Consider the following 18806-nt stretch of genomic DNA (forward strand, 5'->3'; position numbering starts at 1 on the left):
GAATTAGAACCTCGTTAAGAAAACGCCACTTTTTTCATGAGTTTTCAGGACCTCCAGTAATTCGATTACTGTCGATTCTTGGTATTCGAAATATTCCCATTACTAATATTTGGCAGGATATTTTTAAGCAATCTGTCCGAGTCTAAATAAAAGGCAGAATTGTTAAAGGCTTAAAGACAAAATGAATGATTTAATGATTTTTAACAAACTTAAATATCAAAACAAAAATTATAACTTCTTAAACAATGTAAAAAATATTTTCATCACAAAAACAAAAAATATAACTCCTTAATCCTACTACTAAAAACAGATTAGTCCATTATACAGTCTATCATTTCATTTATCACAGTTACCATTAAAAATAAGTAGGTTTTCAGTTCAAATACAAACAAGTAAATGCTCTGGAAAACTCTCAAACAGAAATAGGAATAATGTAAATGGCTATTTCTTAGCACTAACTTTATAAAAAGATTTTGGTTTCAACACAACTTAAGATATTTTTTTGATAAGTCTTGCAGAAGGTTCAAATTGGTAACACAAATTAATCCCAAAAGTGATTTTGTATGCATTATTGAATCGCAAGTGTCAACTTCTAATCGATTTCTCTGCTTACATTTAATTAATGAAAGTTGGGAAAATATTCTCTCAGCTGCTGCCGAAGAATGTGGAATTGTCATTATGGCTTTAATAACTTGATACAAATTGGGAAACATAATTTCATCTAAACCATTTTTGATTTCCATCGCAGAATTCCAAAATTCTTCAAAGTTCTTATGTACTTTACTTTGAAGATCTGCCGCAGAACTCACTAAACGGTACTCAGAATTTAAGTTTTCTACATCAACATAAGGGATTAATTGAGGGAAAAAATCCAAAATTTTTGTAATAGAAAGATAATTACCAGATAGAACCTCTTTGGGAGAAAATTTTTTAATGTACAATAATAGTGGATCTTTGAAATCAATCCGTTTTGTTATTTGTTTACATAATTCTATATAAAACCCAAGAGCATTAGTTCTGAACTTTGAGAGTTCATTTTTATCTAAGGATTCACTATCAATAATCTGCTCAACTTTGGCTCCAAAATACATTTCCTCAAGTTTGAGGAAATTATGCGGATTTCCAACATTTACCTCATCGATAGGTGTTTTATCCCAGTATTTCTTGTTTATGAAATTTCGTAGAAAAGTTTTGTACAATTCTGTCATTCTTATTAGCAACACATCCACTTTACATGTTTCACTTTGGAATTCTTTGTTCAAGGTATTAACATACCCAAGGGCATATGAAAGAAATGAGAAATAAATTTTATAAATTGGGGTTTTCAAGTTTTCTAATATTTGGGACGTAATTCTCAAATCATCTGTGAAAACAGCATTTGTAAAATATAGTTTGAGTGCATCCCATGACTGAAGGACCCTTTCAACAGCCGCCTGTAAGTAAATACTATTTAGATTTTCCTTAGACCTCAAAATTAAAATATAATACCTGTAATGATAACCACCTTGTCTGACTTGTTTTCAAAAGTTTCAAAGGTTTTATTTTTAAAAATTTCTGGTATTCTTCGAAACCCTCAATTCTCTTGGTACTATTTGAGAAGTGATTAATGATGTTTCTCAAAAATTCTTCCACAGACTTGGGAAATTTTACAGCTGCTGCTGATGCACATAGATGTAATGAATGGCATATGCAACCCATGACTATTATTTTAGGGTTAATTTCTCTAAATTTGGTTTGCACCCCTACTTTATTACCCATCATTACAGAGCAATTATCGGCCCCTAAACTACTCATATTTTCTATAGTTATATTATCTTTTAAAAGTTTTAAAACAGTTTCAAACAAACACTTGGCAGTACCATTTTCATCTTCTATCAGCCCTAGAAATCTATCTTTTATAGAAACATTATCGTGAAATCTTATAATGACAGCCATGGATTTTTTAGTTGAGATGTCAGTAGTTTCATCAATTATTAAGCTATATAATTTATTTATATTCAAATGCTCTTTTAGTTCTGTTAGAGCTTCTTCAACCAACTGATTTTTGGTTAAATTTGTAGCCTTTGTTCTTCCAATTTCCAATTGTTTTGCAATGCTTGAATCGGGACATGTAGATGCTATCAACTTTGGTAAATGATCCATCAAGAGAAAAGGCAAATTGTGTTCATGAAGAAATACTGTAAGTTTAAGTTCGGCAGCTTTCACGGAATTTTTTACATGGGCTTTCTTAGGATCAACAAATTGCCGGATTTGAGCAGTTGTTTTCAGAATGTTACTTTTTAATTTATGACTTTTACTTTTGAAATGTCTATCAATATGGTTGTAGTTGCAAGGTAATTTTTTATCGCATATCTTGCAAATGGGCTCTTGTTTTACACATTGTAATGAGGGGAATTCTTCCAACCAAACATTTCTAAATTTTTGAGTGTATTTTTTTTCTTTTTTGGTGGTTGTTCAGAAAACTCGCTATTTTCTGAGTCACTCGGTTTTTCACAAATACTGGTATCTGGTTTATCTGGAGATTGGGGATATGTTATTGACTCACTAACATATTCTGTTGATTTGGAGGAGGAGGCAACAGGTTCCCCAATATTTTTGGGTTTTCTAATAATAAATCTGTAAAAATATATTCATGATAAAAGTGGATTGGGATATTGTACCAAACTTACTTATCCATAATAATTGCCCTCGACAAAATACATACTTTTTATAGTTTCTTCGTACAAAAATAACATTGTTATTTATTTTTGACATTTGACTATTGTGCTCTGTGCTACCACAAACCACCTACTATACCACCTACTATATAGACTCATCACTAGTGATGGGCTAATTCGAATTAAAAATAATCGATAATTCGATTATCATAATAATTCGAGATATCGAATCGATTATCACGATAATTCGAATTAATTTTTATATTATTCACAATCACAGATCACACGTTTGATTTTATCGGCGGCTGACGTAAAAATGACAGTAATTTTTAAAGCGGTTATGTTTGCAAGTACGAATTGTAAATGGTATTAGAACTGCAACTAGTTTGGTTATTTGTCATATATATAAGTCAACCACTGATAGTTCCAGAGCCAATCGAGGATGGATAGAGAAATATATGAATAATAATTCAGGAAGGATGAACAGGGTCGGCATTAAGATATTTTCAATAATATTGAAATTAAACTTTGATAAAAAGTTCAAACATAAAACAGAATGAAAAGAATCAACAATAAATTAAGAAATAAAACTTATCGAATTGAATAAATTCTCAATATAAAAATAAAATAAAACAGTCTAAGGCAATTTAAATGCGTAAATTAACAATGTCTATTGAGTGATTCTCCTGCGCATTGCGAGTGATTTATAATTCGAATGATAATTCGATTACTAATAATTCGATTACCAAAATATTTCGATTATGCCCATCACTACTCATCACGGCAATGGTATTGGTCGAAGATGCTTTTGTAGTTCGTTGTTTCAACCTGTAGATGTCACAGCAATGATTTGTCAAATTATGAGCATGCGTAGTTGACGATAATGCTGTCAGCTGGCAACGATTTTCAGCTCCCTCTACAACTTAGAATCGAAACTAAACAAATAAGCGGGAAACTTAAACGCAATCATTGAAACTTTTCCTAGAGATCAATTACCCTAACACCAAACTGATATTTTTTGCACTCGACGCGCGTTTCGCTAACAAGGTTAGCATCTTCAGAAGAAAATTGATACAGTATCAATTGATAGATGAAGATGCTAACCTTGTTAGCGAAACACGCGTCGAGTACAAAAAATATCAGTTTGGTGTTAGGGTAATTGATCTCTAGGAGAAGTTTCAACTTTTCACCAAAGATTCCAATCTCATAGTTTATTAGCTCAACCGTTGTTTACTTTGAAAGTGTTACATATTCTAATTTGCTACTGAAATCAAAATAAAGTCTTTGGGATAGAAAGTTTTTGGCTTTCTACTACTTCATCTCGATACAAGAAATGTGGGAATCTTCCAAAAAAAGGAAGGAAGCAGTCAATTTCAAAAATTAACTATATAAAGTCATTGCTATGGTTGATTCCAATAGCAAGATAGAAATAATATTCATATGTAACAGTTCATGAAACATAATTCGCATATGAAGGGTAAATAATTGTAATGTTATAAAGTTTGACATAGTAAATAAAACAGGTTAATCAAATAAAACAATAATATAATATCAAGCACCTAAACTATTACATGTGGTGGCTTTTTCAGTTTTTTTTTTTTTAATTGTATTTAAATAGATTTTATATGCCTGAATCTAAACTGAATTAGTACCAGTATAGGGTATGGATTTTCCTTGCATAATTTTATTCACACTTTTAGAGAAATGGTGCAATATGGTTCTAATTGCAATTCTCAAAATCAAATCAATAACGCTTATTTTATGTTGATTTTCACATGTTAAAAATTCAAAATCAACTTGTGCATTAAGAATTTGTTTGATTAAATAAACCAGTGTTCTTGAATGTGGTTGTCTATCAAAACAAAAGTGTATAATTTTATAAATATCATAAAAACATGAAACAAATGAAGGGAATGGGTAACAAAGCCTTCTAGCCCAGCCACCACCATATTCTCTAATAGAAATGAGTCTATTTGCATGAGATTCATAATTGGTTGAAAACATTGTGTTTTTGCAATTTGAACATATTATACTTTTCCTGATTATTTTCAAAATGAAGCCAGCTACATTACTAGTGGACAACTCATTCAACTTTCCAGATAGAGTGCTACTCTGATTATATGTTATATCTGCATATTGTATAGCTTCAGTAACATTACTGTCAGCGTTACGTTCACAAAACAGTCCCTTCAAAGAATTAAACAAGTTTTCACATTTGTCATCTTCACAATTGAATGAATTTCTGTAAAATGAGAGGGCTGTATTAAAAAGCACAGTTTTATAAATGCTTGTGAATTGGGAAGCTGAAGGATTGGTGTATAAGGCTCCAAAGCTTCTCAATTGACCAAACATATTTTGAAGCGGATCCTGGTTCAGTCGTCTTGTTAACAAATAATCAAAACCATTGGACTTCAGAACCTGCCAAATATTCTTCACATTTTTTATGACGAATGACCAATTCTTCAGGCTGGGAGGCCTTTTCTGATCATTTTTCTTAATTCTCTGAAACTCCATTCCATCCAGCAGTAACAGGGCTTCTTCATGCCAAAAACGAAGGTGATCAGAGGTGTCACTTAAACCACACCGTAATATTTTTCCCTTCTCTGGATTTTTTTTGAACCATTCAGAGAGTCAAATAAACGATCGAAAAAAAACAGTAACTCAGATGTATGCTCCACATGGGTTCCGATTTTGTTTGCAGAATCTGCAATAAAACAACAATAAATGTAGTATACACATAAACCTATCAATGTTCAGTTTGATATGTAGGTTCCATAGTAAAAATTGTATCTGATATAAATATAATTGAGCTAGGCAACAGTACTAATCAAAATATTTGAAAATGAAATAATCAGATTTAATCCTTAACAAAAATTATGCAATGAAAAATATAGAAAAAGAGATACTCACCAATCTGACTGGCCAACTGAAGAGTTGATGCAAACCTCTGGCTGAAAATGTGAGCTGCATTCTTCACTTTCATTTTTCTAATTTTATTCTCATAGATGTGTTCATCAGTAATATGTGGCAGAACTTTTAAACCGTCAATTGGTCCGTTATCGTTTTCATAAAGCTTTTGAATAATGTAAATCCTTTTTGATAAAATTATTTCTCATTCCTTTCAACAAATGAGGAGGATCCAGAATAGGATAGACTTTGAATTCATCAATTTCGAAAGAACCTTCTCGATATGTGGATATGTTACCACATCTCAAATATTTCTCTTTGGTGTCATTCATTAGACTATTGATGACACTAATATTATTCTGATCACATATTACTGTCAGAGGTTTTAGATCGATGTTTATTAATTTTCTTATTATTTCAGTTAATAACTGTTTCATTTGCAAGGTTTTTGCACCCCCTCTACTGGAAAAATGGTAAGAGATAGGAGCTTTCCATTGTTTTTTCAAACCTCTGATCATAAACATTAGGACATGATCTGCAATGTAGCTATCAAAAATATCTCCACCCATGTCTTCAAAGCCCTCTATGAAGCCAGTATATTCATTGAAATGAAGACTAGGCAAAATTGCCATTTCATCAAACAGAACCGGTACATATTTTTCAGAGGAATTCATTTCTTCTGTAATTTCTTGAAGTGATTCAAAGATAACATCTTGGATGCCTGGTCTTCCAACTACTAGGGCAAGTAGCCTTCCTAATGTTGACTTACTTGGCAGAACGAATATTTTTGACAGAAGTGCATAACATTTGGGACTCTGTTTGTAAAGGGCCACAGAGAGTAACTTTTCGTCAAGAGTAAAACGCCTTAGTTTCTTGCACTTACTTGATTCTCGAAATTGCAATCGAATCAGTATTGCTGCCAAGGAATTCAGCTTTTCCATGTTATGCTCCAATTCATATTTATCCTTGAATGTTTCAGCTTCATGTAATCTTTTGCTAAGGTTTTTTTTACTGTTCCTCATATTATTCATTGTTTTTTGCAATACTTTCACTGATGCATATAACTTTTTTTTCTTGGTGTGATTGCCTGCTTACAAACTCCTGAATGCTTCAGGAGCTGAAATGGTGACATCAGACAACCAATAGCATTTTCTGAAAAAGAATAATGTCAATTACTCCACCAATAAATTAATTGATATGAAAACTTATTCGTGAAAACGCAAGATATGGTAATGAAGAAATAACCAAACCAGTACATACCATTAGAGGAATCCGGTTCCAAAACAAATGTCAATGGCACGGTTGAAGAAGTTGACGGCTGATCTGGATCGAATAGATCCATCTGAAAATAAAATAGTAGGCAAACTTATTAAAAACTGCTTAGATGAAGGTTCAAAATAATTGTGGCAATGAAATATTCAAATTGCGATTTTTACGCATCTCAGAAGTCACGCTAATATGAGGATTGAGATGTCAGAACTGACTGTTAATGATGAGAAGAATAATTTTACCTGAATTGTTTTATTGTTTGGACGTTCAAGAATTGAATGGATATGTTTTTCTTACCTCTCAAAAATAATGTAGGCACAGCCATTGTTTGAAGTCTACTCGACATCGATGAATAGTATTTAGCATCGAAATGTTTACAAATTATTTTCGAGTGATACACCATTACCGGGTCCATTTCATTGATATCCCTGTCATTGATAGAGTGCACCTATATTCTGAATTTTTGTAGATATTTTCCAGGATTTGGAAATTTGTGTAGCGGTGCAGATGCTGAACACTTTGAAATGCAGCATTTCCTACACGACATAGTTGAAAACGAAGTTCACTAAAGGCTGATTTATAGTTTAAGTAACGCAACCGTACCGCTAACGCCCACCGTACCGTAAAAACATAAAGGTTCAGATTAACATGCTGTCATTTATAAATGCTACTCCGCAAACGCAACAACGTATCCGTAACGTAAGAGATGGTCATGTTTCATCTCTTGCGGAACTATTCCTTACGGACAACCAATCAGAGCACGAAATTTCTGTTTTCAACAATTGACAGTCATGTATCAGATGTTAGTTTTCGATTTTGTGGTTAGTTTGTTTATTATTTAAAATATTTTACGGTTTTTGCTGTCGAGGATATTGTATTATTATAAACATGGGTAGATTTAAAAAATGTATGAAATATATCTTCTTTTCTAAATTAATATTTCTAGAAGTAGATTATGATTTGTTAATAACATTGGTTCAGTCCTTCCCACACCTCTATGATAAATCCAATAGAAATTTTAAAAATAATTTGGTTAGGGGCAATATCTTACTGAAGGGTAATCTCTAGTTTTTCTGTCAGAAATTGTTCGTTTCCGGATTTTTGGAACAATTTGTGCCAACAAACGTTCAAAAAGTGGAACACTCATTCTTGTATATTTAAAAAATTGTTCTGGATCATTTTTCATTGGCAAAAATGTTGTTGTGTAGAATCCGCGAATTCTTCTGTCTACATTTAAAGGTTTTGTTTTAAATTTCCTAAATTTCCTTTTTTTTTAATCAGCGCACTTGCCAATAATAATAAATAGGTGGCTAAAAAAAGATAATTATTGACAAACATTTTGAAACTTTCAAAACAAATCTCTTTGTATTTGATACACAACAGGATTTGACAGAGTGAATGCGCATGCGGATGCTACTGTTTTGCGTTGCGGTGCGTCATCTATGAAACGAATATTTGTTTTTTTGCGTTAATGATTACGTTACGGTACGTCTTTTGTTGCGTTACTTAAACTATAAATCCAGCTTAAGAATGATGAAAAAATATTAAATGTAAGAATGTAATAACACTGGATAAATATGTTTATATGAGATACAAACTAACTTATCGGAGAACACTAATAAAAATAATACGTATCAAATTTCTTCCAGAGGAAAAATGTAAGCAATCAACAATCGACATAACCTATAATATCTGCAGAGACCCCTATAGGACGAAACAATGAACTACAAAAGCGACTTTGACCTTGATCATCTGCGTGAAACGTCTAGAGAGTAAGTAGTTTGTCATTTTTAATTGTTCTGGAATAATTTTTACAGTCATTAAACGAACATCTAGTTTTAGTGCGATGCTTAGCAGTTTATGCAACCAACAGAACAAACAGAAAAAACTAAATTCTATCTGAGCAATTATGACCAAATATGTTATGTATATATTTTCAATTTGTATACACAATTATATGAAAATTAGGACAATTGAAGCGATAGATGTATTTTCATGAAAAATGTAGGTTGACAACTTAGACGAAACTCTCCCAGAATGTGAATAAATTTTGCTGGCAAGTATTTTTTGACTACCATGAGACCTAATGAGAATCTGATCTGTGAACTATTTAAATTATCGGCTACTAGTGAGCCAATTTATTGTAAAATTCTAAATGAGATTGAGCATTTCCGACAGGAGTGTTATTTGACGCCCGACGTAATATGAATGGCACTAATAACCGATTTTGGAGGATGATTTTTATTTTGAATCTGATACTGATACTAGCTTTCGAGTTCAAAGACAGCGAATAGTAGCGGGAGGCATTTTGAATATGGAAAATATTTGTCGAGCAATCACGTAAAAAAATTCAAATAGAAATGAAGGAAATGAATCGAATGTGGACTAAATAAATATAGTTTAAAAAAACTAAAAAACACGCTTTTAAAGAACATCGAACTAAAAAGTAAATTTGTTTGGAAGTAAAGGGAAAATTTGCAGTAATACTTTCAGAAAACAATTCAGTCTTGATATTTTGATTTGAAGTTTCATTCAAAATATTAATGGACTAAAAATATTTTTTCAGTGAATAATTTTATTTTTAAACCAATCTCTTGATTTGATATGTATGTCAAGCACCTAAATTCTAATTTTTCGATTTTTTGAAATATTTAAGTAACTGAATTTTCTAGGTCTAAGTACAATTTAAGATAAAGTTTTCATGGTTGAAATCCATATTCTGGTTTGCTTTCAAATAATCGAATTAGATTTCAAAATGTATCTTCTGTTTCGTTCAAAACTTTTTTTTGTAGTGAATCACGGTAATTGAAAATATTTGAATATTTCATCTGAGCTATTTGCGGGCGCCATCTGCCCGCGAATAGCTCAAGCAATAATCAAAGTTACGTATCTGCCTGCGAATAAATCAAGAAATATCAATCTTTAGACAATGCAATGAGGTTACGTACAGCGCCATCTGTCCGCGAATAGATCAAGCAATAATGCCGATAATTCTGTCAATACAGACCCCGAGCTTGAGAGTTACAAACAAACATAGGTACATACAAACATACATACAGGTGAAGTTAATATATATAAAGCGTGTAATAATAATAATAATAAAAAACAAAGATAAATATTGTTCATTATCCGACAAACTTTTCATAAGATCACTTGGCATATTTGAAATAGGAATGTATTCCAATTCTGAAGATTTGTGATTAACCTGTCGAAATCAGAGTTAGCAAATTCAACGTTTTCAAAATTTATTGCTGTTCAGAAGTCTCATGATTTGCAGGATAGAAAAGTGATATTTTCAGATCATTACTGAAGTGTTGTAATAGCATTTTTTCTATACTTTTTAACTGTAGATAAGAGCTACCTAGCAGGCTGTAAGTACAGTTTATCGCCATCGTTACACTATTCGCGCCGAAGCCATAGACACCTTTACGTTACGCCTTTGATGAATAACAATGTAAAAAGGGAGAGTTTGAAACACGAGCGTTGTTGAAACACTTCTCATCAGCCTATTTCTGTTTAAAATCTGTTTTTCCAGCTGTCGCACCCCTACGAATGATAACCCTCAGAAATCGAAACTTGTGCGAGCTAAGGATTAACGAGGTCTTACCTTTTAACGTGTGATTCCTAACACAAGTTGGACGATAGCAAGTGAAAATCGATCGTTCAGCCTGGTGCTTGAACCAACGACCACCACGGCGATTAATTCGAGTGAGTGAATGAAGCACCCACGTCGAACCGACCGACCATGTACTTAGATGTCTGTGGTAGCTATGGTTTGTAAGCTATGTAATGTTTTCACATGGTTACTCAAATGTAATAAAAATACCATGACGATATAATGAATTCTGACAAAAATAATAAATTCTGAAAAAACCCTTCCTGAGCCCATAGAAATAATTTCGACTAGTGCAAAAATATATTTACTTTTCATATTGGTGCTGTAAGGTCATGTTTTTCATATCAAAATCACAAGTGAAAAACAGATTTTAGTCGTCAGTATCAAAAACAAAGCTACTGTGGGAACTTGGTTATGGGTACCTATATTTGAACTTCAATGTGAACCAATTTTATTATTTGAATTGGAGCATACTCTTCTTAGTTGTTGACTGGACAATTTCAATAGCATTGAAAGGTTAATTATTTCGAGAGGAAAATTAATGACACAAAATAATTATATTTTATTGTTACCATAAAAAAAAACATTTTTTCAAACAATGAATGTATATTCTCAGATAATAAAAAAACAACCTGAATGAAACAGTAGAAAAATATTCTCAGGCAATAAAAAATCAATAAATTTAAAACAACTCAATCAGTGTATATTATATAAAAGCTCATCCACTTTCATAAAATTTTAAAACTAAATAAGACTAGACACAATTCACAAATGAATAAATAGCTTTATTTTCCTGTAGACTACAAAAGTATAAGAAAAAGTACCAAATTACAAAAGAGCACTAGTATGCAACAGTTAACAAAATAATCTAAACATCAATGATGTACAACACTTTGCTGAATTCCATCATGTATAGGGTGACCATATGTACTTTTTTTATTAGGACAGTACTTTCTTTTTAAACACTGTCCTACTATCTTCGAAGGTTTATGAAGTACGCCTAAATGTACTATTTTTCAGAGATACCAAAAAGTATGTCCTACTTATTGTTTCAATAAAAAAACGAAATAATTAAACTGATTTTGGTCACAGACTACAGAATTTTATACAATCAGTATTCTGTGATTTTGGTGTATAGCATAGCGATTGGTTTGGTTTAACCCACTGTGCAGCCAATGATCGCCTTGCTGTGAAACAGCGCGCAACAACGTGACGCAAGTAAACTAGCTTGCCGATACGTTTATCTCGCTGTTTGATTTTACCGTAGTTCGACCGCTATTTGGCCATCCCAGTCACAACGATTTTTTAGCATTTCGTTTGATTACGTCTGCATTCGCTGTCGGCAAGATTCCTAGAAACCCTGGTATAGCAACGCTTAGATTTTGTTTTGAACTTTTTGAAGGAACCAGCAGTTGCTTTCAACTATACTTACGAGAGTTTTCCCAAGATGGCGCTATTCTGAATTGTTCGAATTCCCGCTGAGTCAGTCAAATTAATTATTATCTGTCATTGTCAAAAAGAATTTTCAACTTTTGGTATTTTGATATTTTTTGTCATCCCAATCTTTATATTGTTCGTATTTTTTATTATTGTTTTCGTTCGTTAGTTCTCAGTTATTTTAGTTTGGTTACATTTTTCAGTAGTAATGAGGAATAGTTTTATATAGTGTATAAGGATACTTTTTGTAAAATAGGACAATTCTGTATTTTGAGTGGACACTGTAATCATCATCGAGTAATCATCTGTATTCATTGCCAAAGGTAAATGAAACATTTTATTATTACTGTCAGTCCACCAAGGATAAACTATGTTTGTATCAGCCTACACCAAAAACAAACTTAATATTTTGAATAATCCTTCACCCTTTCAAATCCACCTTCTGCTACTAGAGTGTCATCACTTTCTTAATCATAATATCAAATTGAAAATAAACATTCACTTACGCTTTTTTTAATTTTTTTTAAATACAACTTAATACCTAGTTGCAAGAAAAGTCTACTCATAGAGTCATAGATACCTACAGATGAATATTACAGTGTGCAGATGATTTATTGCATTTCTACAGAATTATTATGAGAAGTAAGTAAGTTTACAGTTACATAAAATTTAACATCCATTTAAAATATCATGAAATTAATATCAGCATAAAATTTAAAACAAATAAAAAATTAAATCTATATCAACAATTATTAAATCATAGATTAAGTTTAAAAATCACTGACTGAGTAGGGCTCCATGTCAAACAAATAGTTCCCTAATCCTAACAGAATGTTGTATATTTTTGAAATCCTGTGGAAAATTATTGTAGAACTCGAGGGTGTTGTTGTATTGTGGACTTGTATAAATATTTTTTTTATTGGGTGGTTAAAAGACTATTCATATATGATGAGAAATCTAATGTTCTCTTAAATATATACTTGTAGTAATTGTTAGCATATAGAATTCCAAGCAACCAAACAGTATGCTCTTTTAACTTTACTTGTTCTCAGTTGGTGATTTGAATGGTTTTATTTGTGCATTGTACCTGATCAAAATCTGTAATTTATAGGATGAAAACAAGAGGAAACTGTGGATGGATGCTGTTAGGAAATATCTGCCTGATGGTGCTTTTATTTGCTCAAAGCATTTTCCCATCCATTTCATTGGTGAGAAAAAACTATTGAAGGGTGCCAAACCATCATGCATGTGAGTATTCAGTTTCTACAGCACTACCTATAAATCCTATCGAAGATTTGTATATTTTTTCAAGGTGCACTTATGGAGAAGTACTTAATTGTACGAATTTCAAGAAAACGTGCACCATTTCCAGAATCAGTTTTCTAATAATTTCTGTAGTTGGAAAGTATCTGTTGAATAAGGTATCAAAAGCAAATGTGACCACATACAAATCAAGAGCGAACACTTGGTGTTATCAAAATGATAAATATATAATTATTCATATATGAAATGATAAATAACCCCTTCTAGCTTTACCTACCTAGAAAAAAAAAGTTCTTTTTAACGGCTGTTCTCTAACGGTGACCCTTCAGAAGTTCGCAGTTGGAAACAAACACTCTATGCCATTAATTTCTCTTGAAGATGAAAAATTGCTGTTTTCCGTTCAACTCAAGCATATCAATGTCCCTTTACAAATTTCATATAAGGCTCATAACGGATTTTAAAGAAAGTTATTGATAAGATAATATGAGAAGAGATATTTATGTAACCATTATTTAATTAAATCATGTTGAAAAAGGGATATGTCACAAATTGTCCGAATGTGTGGAGTTTAGTTATAACATTTCATATTATTTTTCATTTCAATGATCGCAACTGCTGTTTTGTTCAATATTTTACATCATATTTTCCCTTGATACCTTTTATAAAAATACATCATTATTCAATACGAGCTAATAGGTGCTAATATCATTCTATAAATAAAAGGTGATGATAGTGGAAGAAAGGGGTGAAGTTGAAGAACATTTTCTACAAATGCCTGATTCACAGAAAATTAACTTCATCAACTTCACCCTGTATTTCCTGATATTTCATATTTGTCAATATCTGTGTAAGCGTACTGCTTACACATGGAAATAATAAATACGGTATCATTATTATAAACAGCCTCTTCTGAGAACATAATCAAAAAGAGGTGTATCTTTTAGAATCTTTCTTGGTTATAATGAAATGCCAGTAGGAATTTAAAAACAATTAATGGAAAAGTTGTTATCGAACAAAGGGTTATATTTAGGTATTCATGCTAAGAATCGCACGTTAAAAGGTAAGATTTCGTTAATCCCTGTTCACACAAGTTTCGACTTCTGAGGGCTGCAGTTCGTAGGGGAACGACAGCTGGTTGATAGAAAAATCAATTTTAACAAATACCATTTTAGTTTGTCCATGTTTATTTACAGGGATCTCAATTTATTCATTTGTATATATGTGAACCCCAATTTTTGTTTACAAATATAACAAAGAAAGCTTGTACTGTAAACACTTATACTCTACTACTATAATTATTATAGACATATTTATGTGTGTTTAATGAACGACAATTAAAGTAATGAAAAACATTTACATGAGCAAAGAGTGAGATTCTTAAAAATATTTTCATTATCACAGAAGAAATTGATTTTATCAGAGTAGTTATTTTCAAGTCTCAACATTTCAGATAAAGGAGAATGATACCACTAGTTAGTTAGGTGATATGGTCTAATAAATAGCTTTATTTGTCTAATGGACCTCCGTGGAACGTTGGAAGTTATAAGGGAGAGAATCTCTGGACAATCAATGAAACCAGATATAAATTTGAATAGATAAACTAATGATTTAGTGTAACTTCGATTCTGAAATCTGCATGAAATATTTCTAAAATCGAATTGAATGTATGAACCCATCCTGCCTAATTTTGTAATAGTTAGTTTCCTGGTTTTGCCCTGATCATTTTCGGTAAAAATATTTGACTGCAACTGGGGTAATCATATTCAGTTGCGTTGATGAAGTAATCTTAGAGAATAAAGTTGATACTGAAATTAGTTTTAATGAATATCTCATGAAGAGTACTTCGTCAACGCCACTGAAGGTGACTGTCGTAGTTGCAGTCGAAACGTTTGGAGTTTACCAAAGAAGACAACAGCAAAACACGAAAACCAACCAAAACATTGAAGTCAGTCATGAAATCATACTACATGAGCTATTGAAAATTATTGATGAAGGATGCTGAAATTTTCCCAGATTCAAAGATTGATTTTCATTTTTTTATAACTTGTTTTATTTTTCAGTTTGCAGTTGGATTATCCAGTGGAAAAAACTCCGTTTGAAACATGAACAACTGAAATACTTGAATCCCTATATTTAGTTCTGTGATCAGTTTTTTCAAAGAATATTTGATAAAGCTTCTGCCATATATCTGATAAGGATTGTGTGATTATTTATATAGTTTGATTAATTTAATCAAATAACATTTATTGATCTAAATGTAAAACATGTTTTAGACAAGTAAATTGATGGATATATAGCCGTTACTACGTGGTAGAAGATCATCATGAAAAATTTAGATTTTAGACAAGTTCTATTGTGAACATGACGTGATAGTCATTTTTATAATAAAAATAGGTATTTTGATATTTTTTATTTCTCAGTGAACCGCTCCTGAACTTCCACTAAACGTTTTTCCTAGTCCATCCTAGTCACACTCTGTCACAAAACATCCATTGATAAATTCTAGCAGTATTCAACTAGATAATATTCCTAACCCCATCTTGGTTTCAAATACTTGATGACATCCAGATTAAACCAAGATCATTTGGAGGTGATAATGTTCACATATTCATAAAAATTCCATCCCGAGTCAATTCAAGTTGGACAAATATTCCACCTAATGTCCCTCTATTCTCTGATAAAACCGCCCAGGGAAAGTAATGTTAGTGGAGGAGAAATTATGAAATCCCTTCTTCATATTGGAGATCTGAAAAAAAAACAGCAAAAATTTATATTCTATATTGAAATAGAAGCAAATATCTCCGAAATTGAAGAGGACTTCTCAGGTATTGATGCTTTTGCTTATTTATGTGGATATGTTGCAAAAAAATTAAAGGCAACACCAAATGTGGAGAATGTGTGGATTCGATATTGGGGAAGGGAAATGAAATATTCAATTCCCTCATAAGAAACAAGAGCAGAGGATTTTTAACATTACCATCACAAAAAAATGTATAGCTTTCTTCACGATGTTGAAGCTTAAAAGGAAACTTAAAAAAAAAATTGCTTTTTAGTAATTTTAATCAAATTGTCAAATTTTTCTCCCAAAAATATTGTAGGTTGTGAACACCACAAGGAAGAATTGTCAAGAGAGGCACTGAGGGCATATTTGATCTCTAGATTGAATATCTGCTGTGCTAAAGAGCATAATGTAAGAGCCCTCAAAAATCAAATTTCGAAAAATCTGAAAATATCTGTTGAGATGTGATACTCTCATCAGCTGTATGTTTTTTTTTAACTTTCATTGAATATTTTCAAAAAACTACCAGTATCATAATTGATGGTCACATTGTTTGAAAAAAAGAACTCTTTTACACACTCAATGTAAATGGTTGTAGTAAGCAATTAAAGTATATCAGAAGACATTTTGTATTTGTATTCTAAAAAAAAATAAACAATTTTCATGCAGTCTGCAGAAATTCAACCATGGTGTTCTCTGAACATTATGGCATTTTACTTTTCGTGGGAACCTGAATATAAAAGAAATCCCATCACAAGGAAACTGGAAATTAATTTACCACTGGTAAGGATATTAAATACCATTTCACCTCAGATTGATCAAAAACTAACTTAACTTTTGAACGGTTTGACGTAGAAACATGAAAAAAACGTTTGGGGGCTATTACGATACTATTTTTTGAAAAAAAAAACACATTGTGATTGCTCGATAGATGGCCGGGGGAGGCACTTCAACTTTTTTCAAAATTTTACTTAATTGGCATGGGGGTCAAGTGTCAAATTAGTCTATCAGTGATGACCTGCACATGCAATCATAGCAAAAAATATGACTCAATGAAATCAAATTAAAATAATAATAATGGAAGATACTTGAATACCTTTGTTCAATTTATGTTGGAATTGTAAATTTCAATAATCATAAATACAGAAATCTTATAAACTTTAATATACTTTTACAGACAATAAATAGTTCACATTCTTTCTGAACCAAAGAAGTTATTCAATACATCTGATGTTCAACGGAAGGTAATTGACCATCTTACATCTATTGTAAATTAATAAATTATGCCTTGTAATTTCTCTCAAGTTATTTGCAGAACTCAAAGGCTTGCATGACGAGTTCAAGGTGGGACTGTAGTGTTATTTCTCTTGAGTGATTTTGTGTATGTAATGAGATATGTATGTATAAGAAAATCAATGTCCTGATTCATGAGTAGAACTGCTAGGTGTGATATACATACATCCATAGTCACTATCAGTAGATGTATTTTGGTTGAATATCTATTAGAAAACAGCTGTGTTTCTACTCATTACATTGTTCTTCGTATATAAACCGCTTATTCCAAATTTTATGCATCAAAGAGGAAACTTTTTTATTATTAATTAAAAAAAATCAGTTAAAAGTTGGTGCTTATCAAAAGGATCTCTTAACAGGTAATCGAAAAGTTTGACAAAGAATTCACCGGGAATATTTCTTTGTAATCTAGTGAATTATTCAGATTTTGAATATTAGGAAGGTCCTCATTAAATTGTTTTATAATTTTCTTTTAATCTCTCTGGTATGTCATCACCTCATTATTCAAATCATTTTCGGTTAAAATTCCGTATTTCCGTAGTTATTGAAATATTTGTTGTTTCATGAATTCATAACAGTATATGAGAGATAATTGCTTTTGATTTTCGTTCTTTTTTTGAAACGTTAAAATATTCCCAATGATTTTTTTCTGTATTTCCAAAAATAGAGAGACTTCTGAATGACTTTTTGAAAATCAACTTCTATAACAAATAACTTTTTTTTGTGACATTCAGAGTAAAATAGGTTTTAATTTGTTGCGAACTTCTTGTGACATACTGCATTTATATATAACACAGTTACATTCATTATCTTGCACGCTGTTGATTCACTTTTCTTGATGCAATAAGAATATGATGAAAATAAAAAATGTAAGGAACCTACATCAGATTCTTGAAGGAAATATTGTAATTCTATGAGTTGTGATATAAATAAATATTGCTATCACACAAATAAGAAATTTCATGTTTAAAAAGATCATGATTAGCTTCTGCCCAAAATAAAACGATTTTTTTCTGGAAACATAGAGTTTGAGACCTATGTGGCTGGATAAAAAAGTTTTTCCCTTCCAATACCATTCCAAAAACATTTATTCGAGTATATAATCTTTATACTTACCACCTGTTTTGCGGAATTCGTTCCGATAAACAACCAGTGTCAAGTACATAATAACATCTGCCAACATTTCTTGGGTTGAAATATCAAGAAATTACACGAAATTTCTTCAAAACTTTGCTTGGGTTGAAACTTCAACTAATAATTCACCAGAACTTGGACACTTATCTTTCGATTTAATACTGACAATTCATCAATAACACTTAAAACACCAAAAATTAATTAACTCAATTCTTAAGTTATCCTAAAAGCACAGTATGAAAAATGAATGTAGAATTAAATATAAATACAAATACACCCTGTGTGGTCTATGATTACAGTTTACTGTAATGACTGCTTGCGTTGCGCCATCTGAAACGGCGCTGATCTCTGCTTATCAAGTTAGCCATAAATCCCTCATTTTACCCCAAACTATTGCAGGTATGAGTAGATGCACCAGGGTTTTTAGACATCTTAGCCACGTATTGCATAT

The 18806-nt window shown here is 31.5% G+C and overlaps 1 protein-coding gene and 4 long non-coding RNA genes across 5 annotated transcripts in view; 2 read left to right on the plus strand and 3 right to left on the minus strand.

Annotated features, from left to right (window-relative positions):
• LOC141483782 (uncharacterized) overlaps window positions 1-10469 on the plus strand; it is a 163420-nt gene extending 152951 nt beyond the window's left edge. The window contains exon 6 of the mRNA XM_074178632.1: window positions 10369-10469. Coding sequence (XP_074034733.1) covers window positions 10369-10454 — 86 coding nt within the window. The 3' untranslated portion in view covers window positions 10455-10469. The remainder of the gene's footprint in view (window positions 1-10368) is intronic.
• LOC141483709 (uncharacterized) lies at window positions 176-2803 on the minus strand. Its single transcript, XR_012466240.1, has 3 exons — window positions 2670-2803; window positions 1489-2616; window positions 176-1433 (listed from the first exon to the last, which is right to left on the minus strand). It is a non-coding gene; the product is annotated as an uncharacterized lncRNA (long non-coding RNA).
• LOC141483840 (uncharacterized) lies at window positions 4186-7123 on the minus strand. Its single transcript, XR_012466319.1, has 3 exons — window positions 6825-7123; window positions 5568-6716; window positions 4186-5361 (listed from the first exon to the last, which is right to left on the minus strand). It is a non-coding gene; the product is annotated as an uncharacterized lncRNA (long non-coding RNA).
• A 2067-nt stretch (window positions 10470-12536) lies between the features above and the next one.
• LOC141483841 (uncharacterized) lies at window positions 12537-15552 on the plus strand. Its single transcript, XR_012466320.1, has 2 exons — window positions 12537-13134; window positions 15210-15552. It is a non-coding gene; the product is annotated as an uncharacterized lncRNA (long non-coding RNA).
• Window positions 14720-18790, minus strand: LOC141483843 (uncharacterized). The gene is made up of 2 exons (XR_012466322.1): window positions 18338-18790; window positions 14720-15895 (listed from the first exon to the last, which is right to left on the minus strand). It is a non-coding gene; the product is annotated as an uncharacterized lncRNA (long non-coding RNA).
• Between the last annotated feature and the right edge of the window lie 16 nt (window positions 18791-18806).

Source organism: Leptinotarsa decemlineata, unplaced genomic scaffold (genome assembly GCF_025532065.1).
Source record: "Leptinotarsa decemlineata unplaced genomic scaffold, Ldec_3_MD MMD2_P_RNA_scaffold_14, whole genome shotgun sequence".
In the NCBI taxonomy this organism is placed as follows: domain Eukaryota; kingdom Metazoa; phylum Arthropoda; class Insecta; order Coleoptera; family Chrysomelidae; genus Leptinotarsa; species Leptinotarsa decemlineata.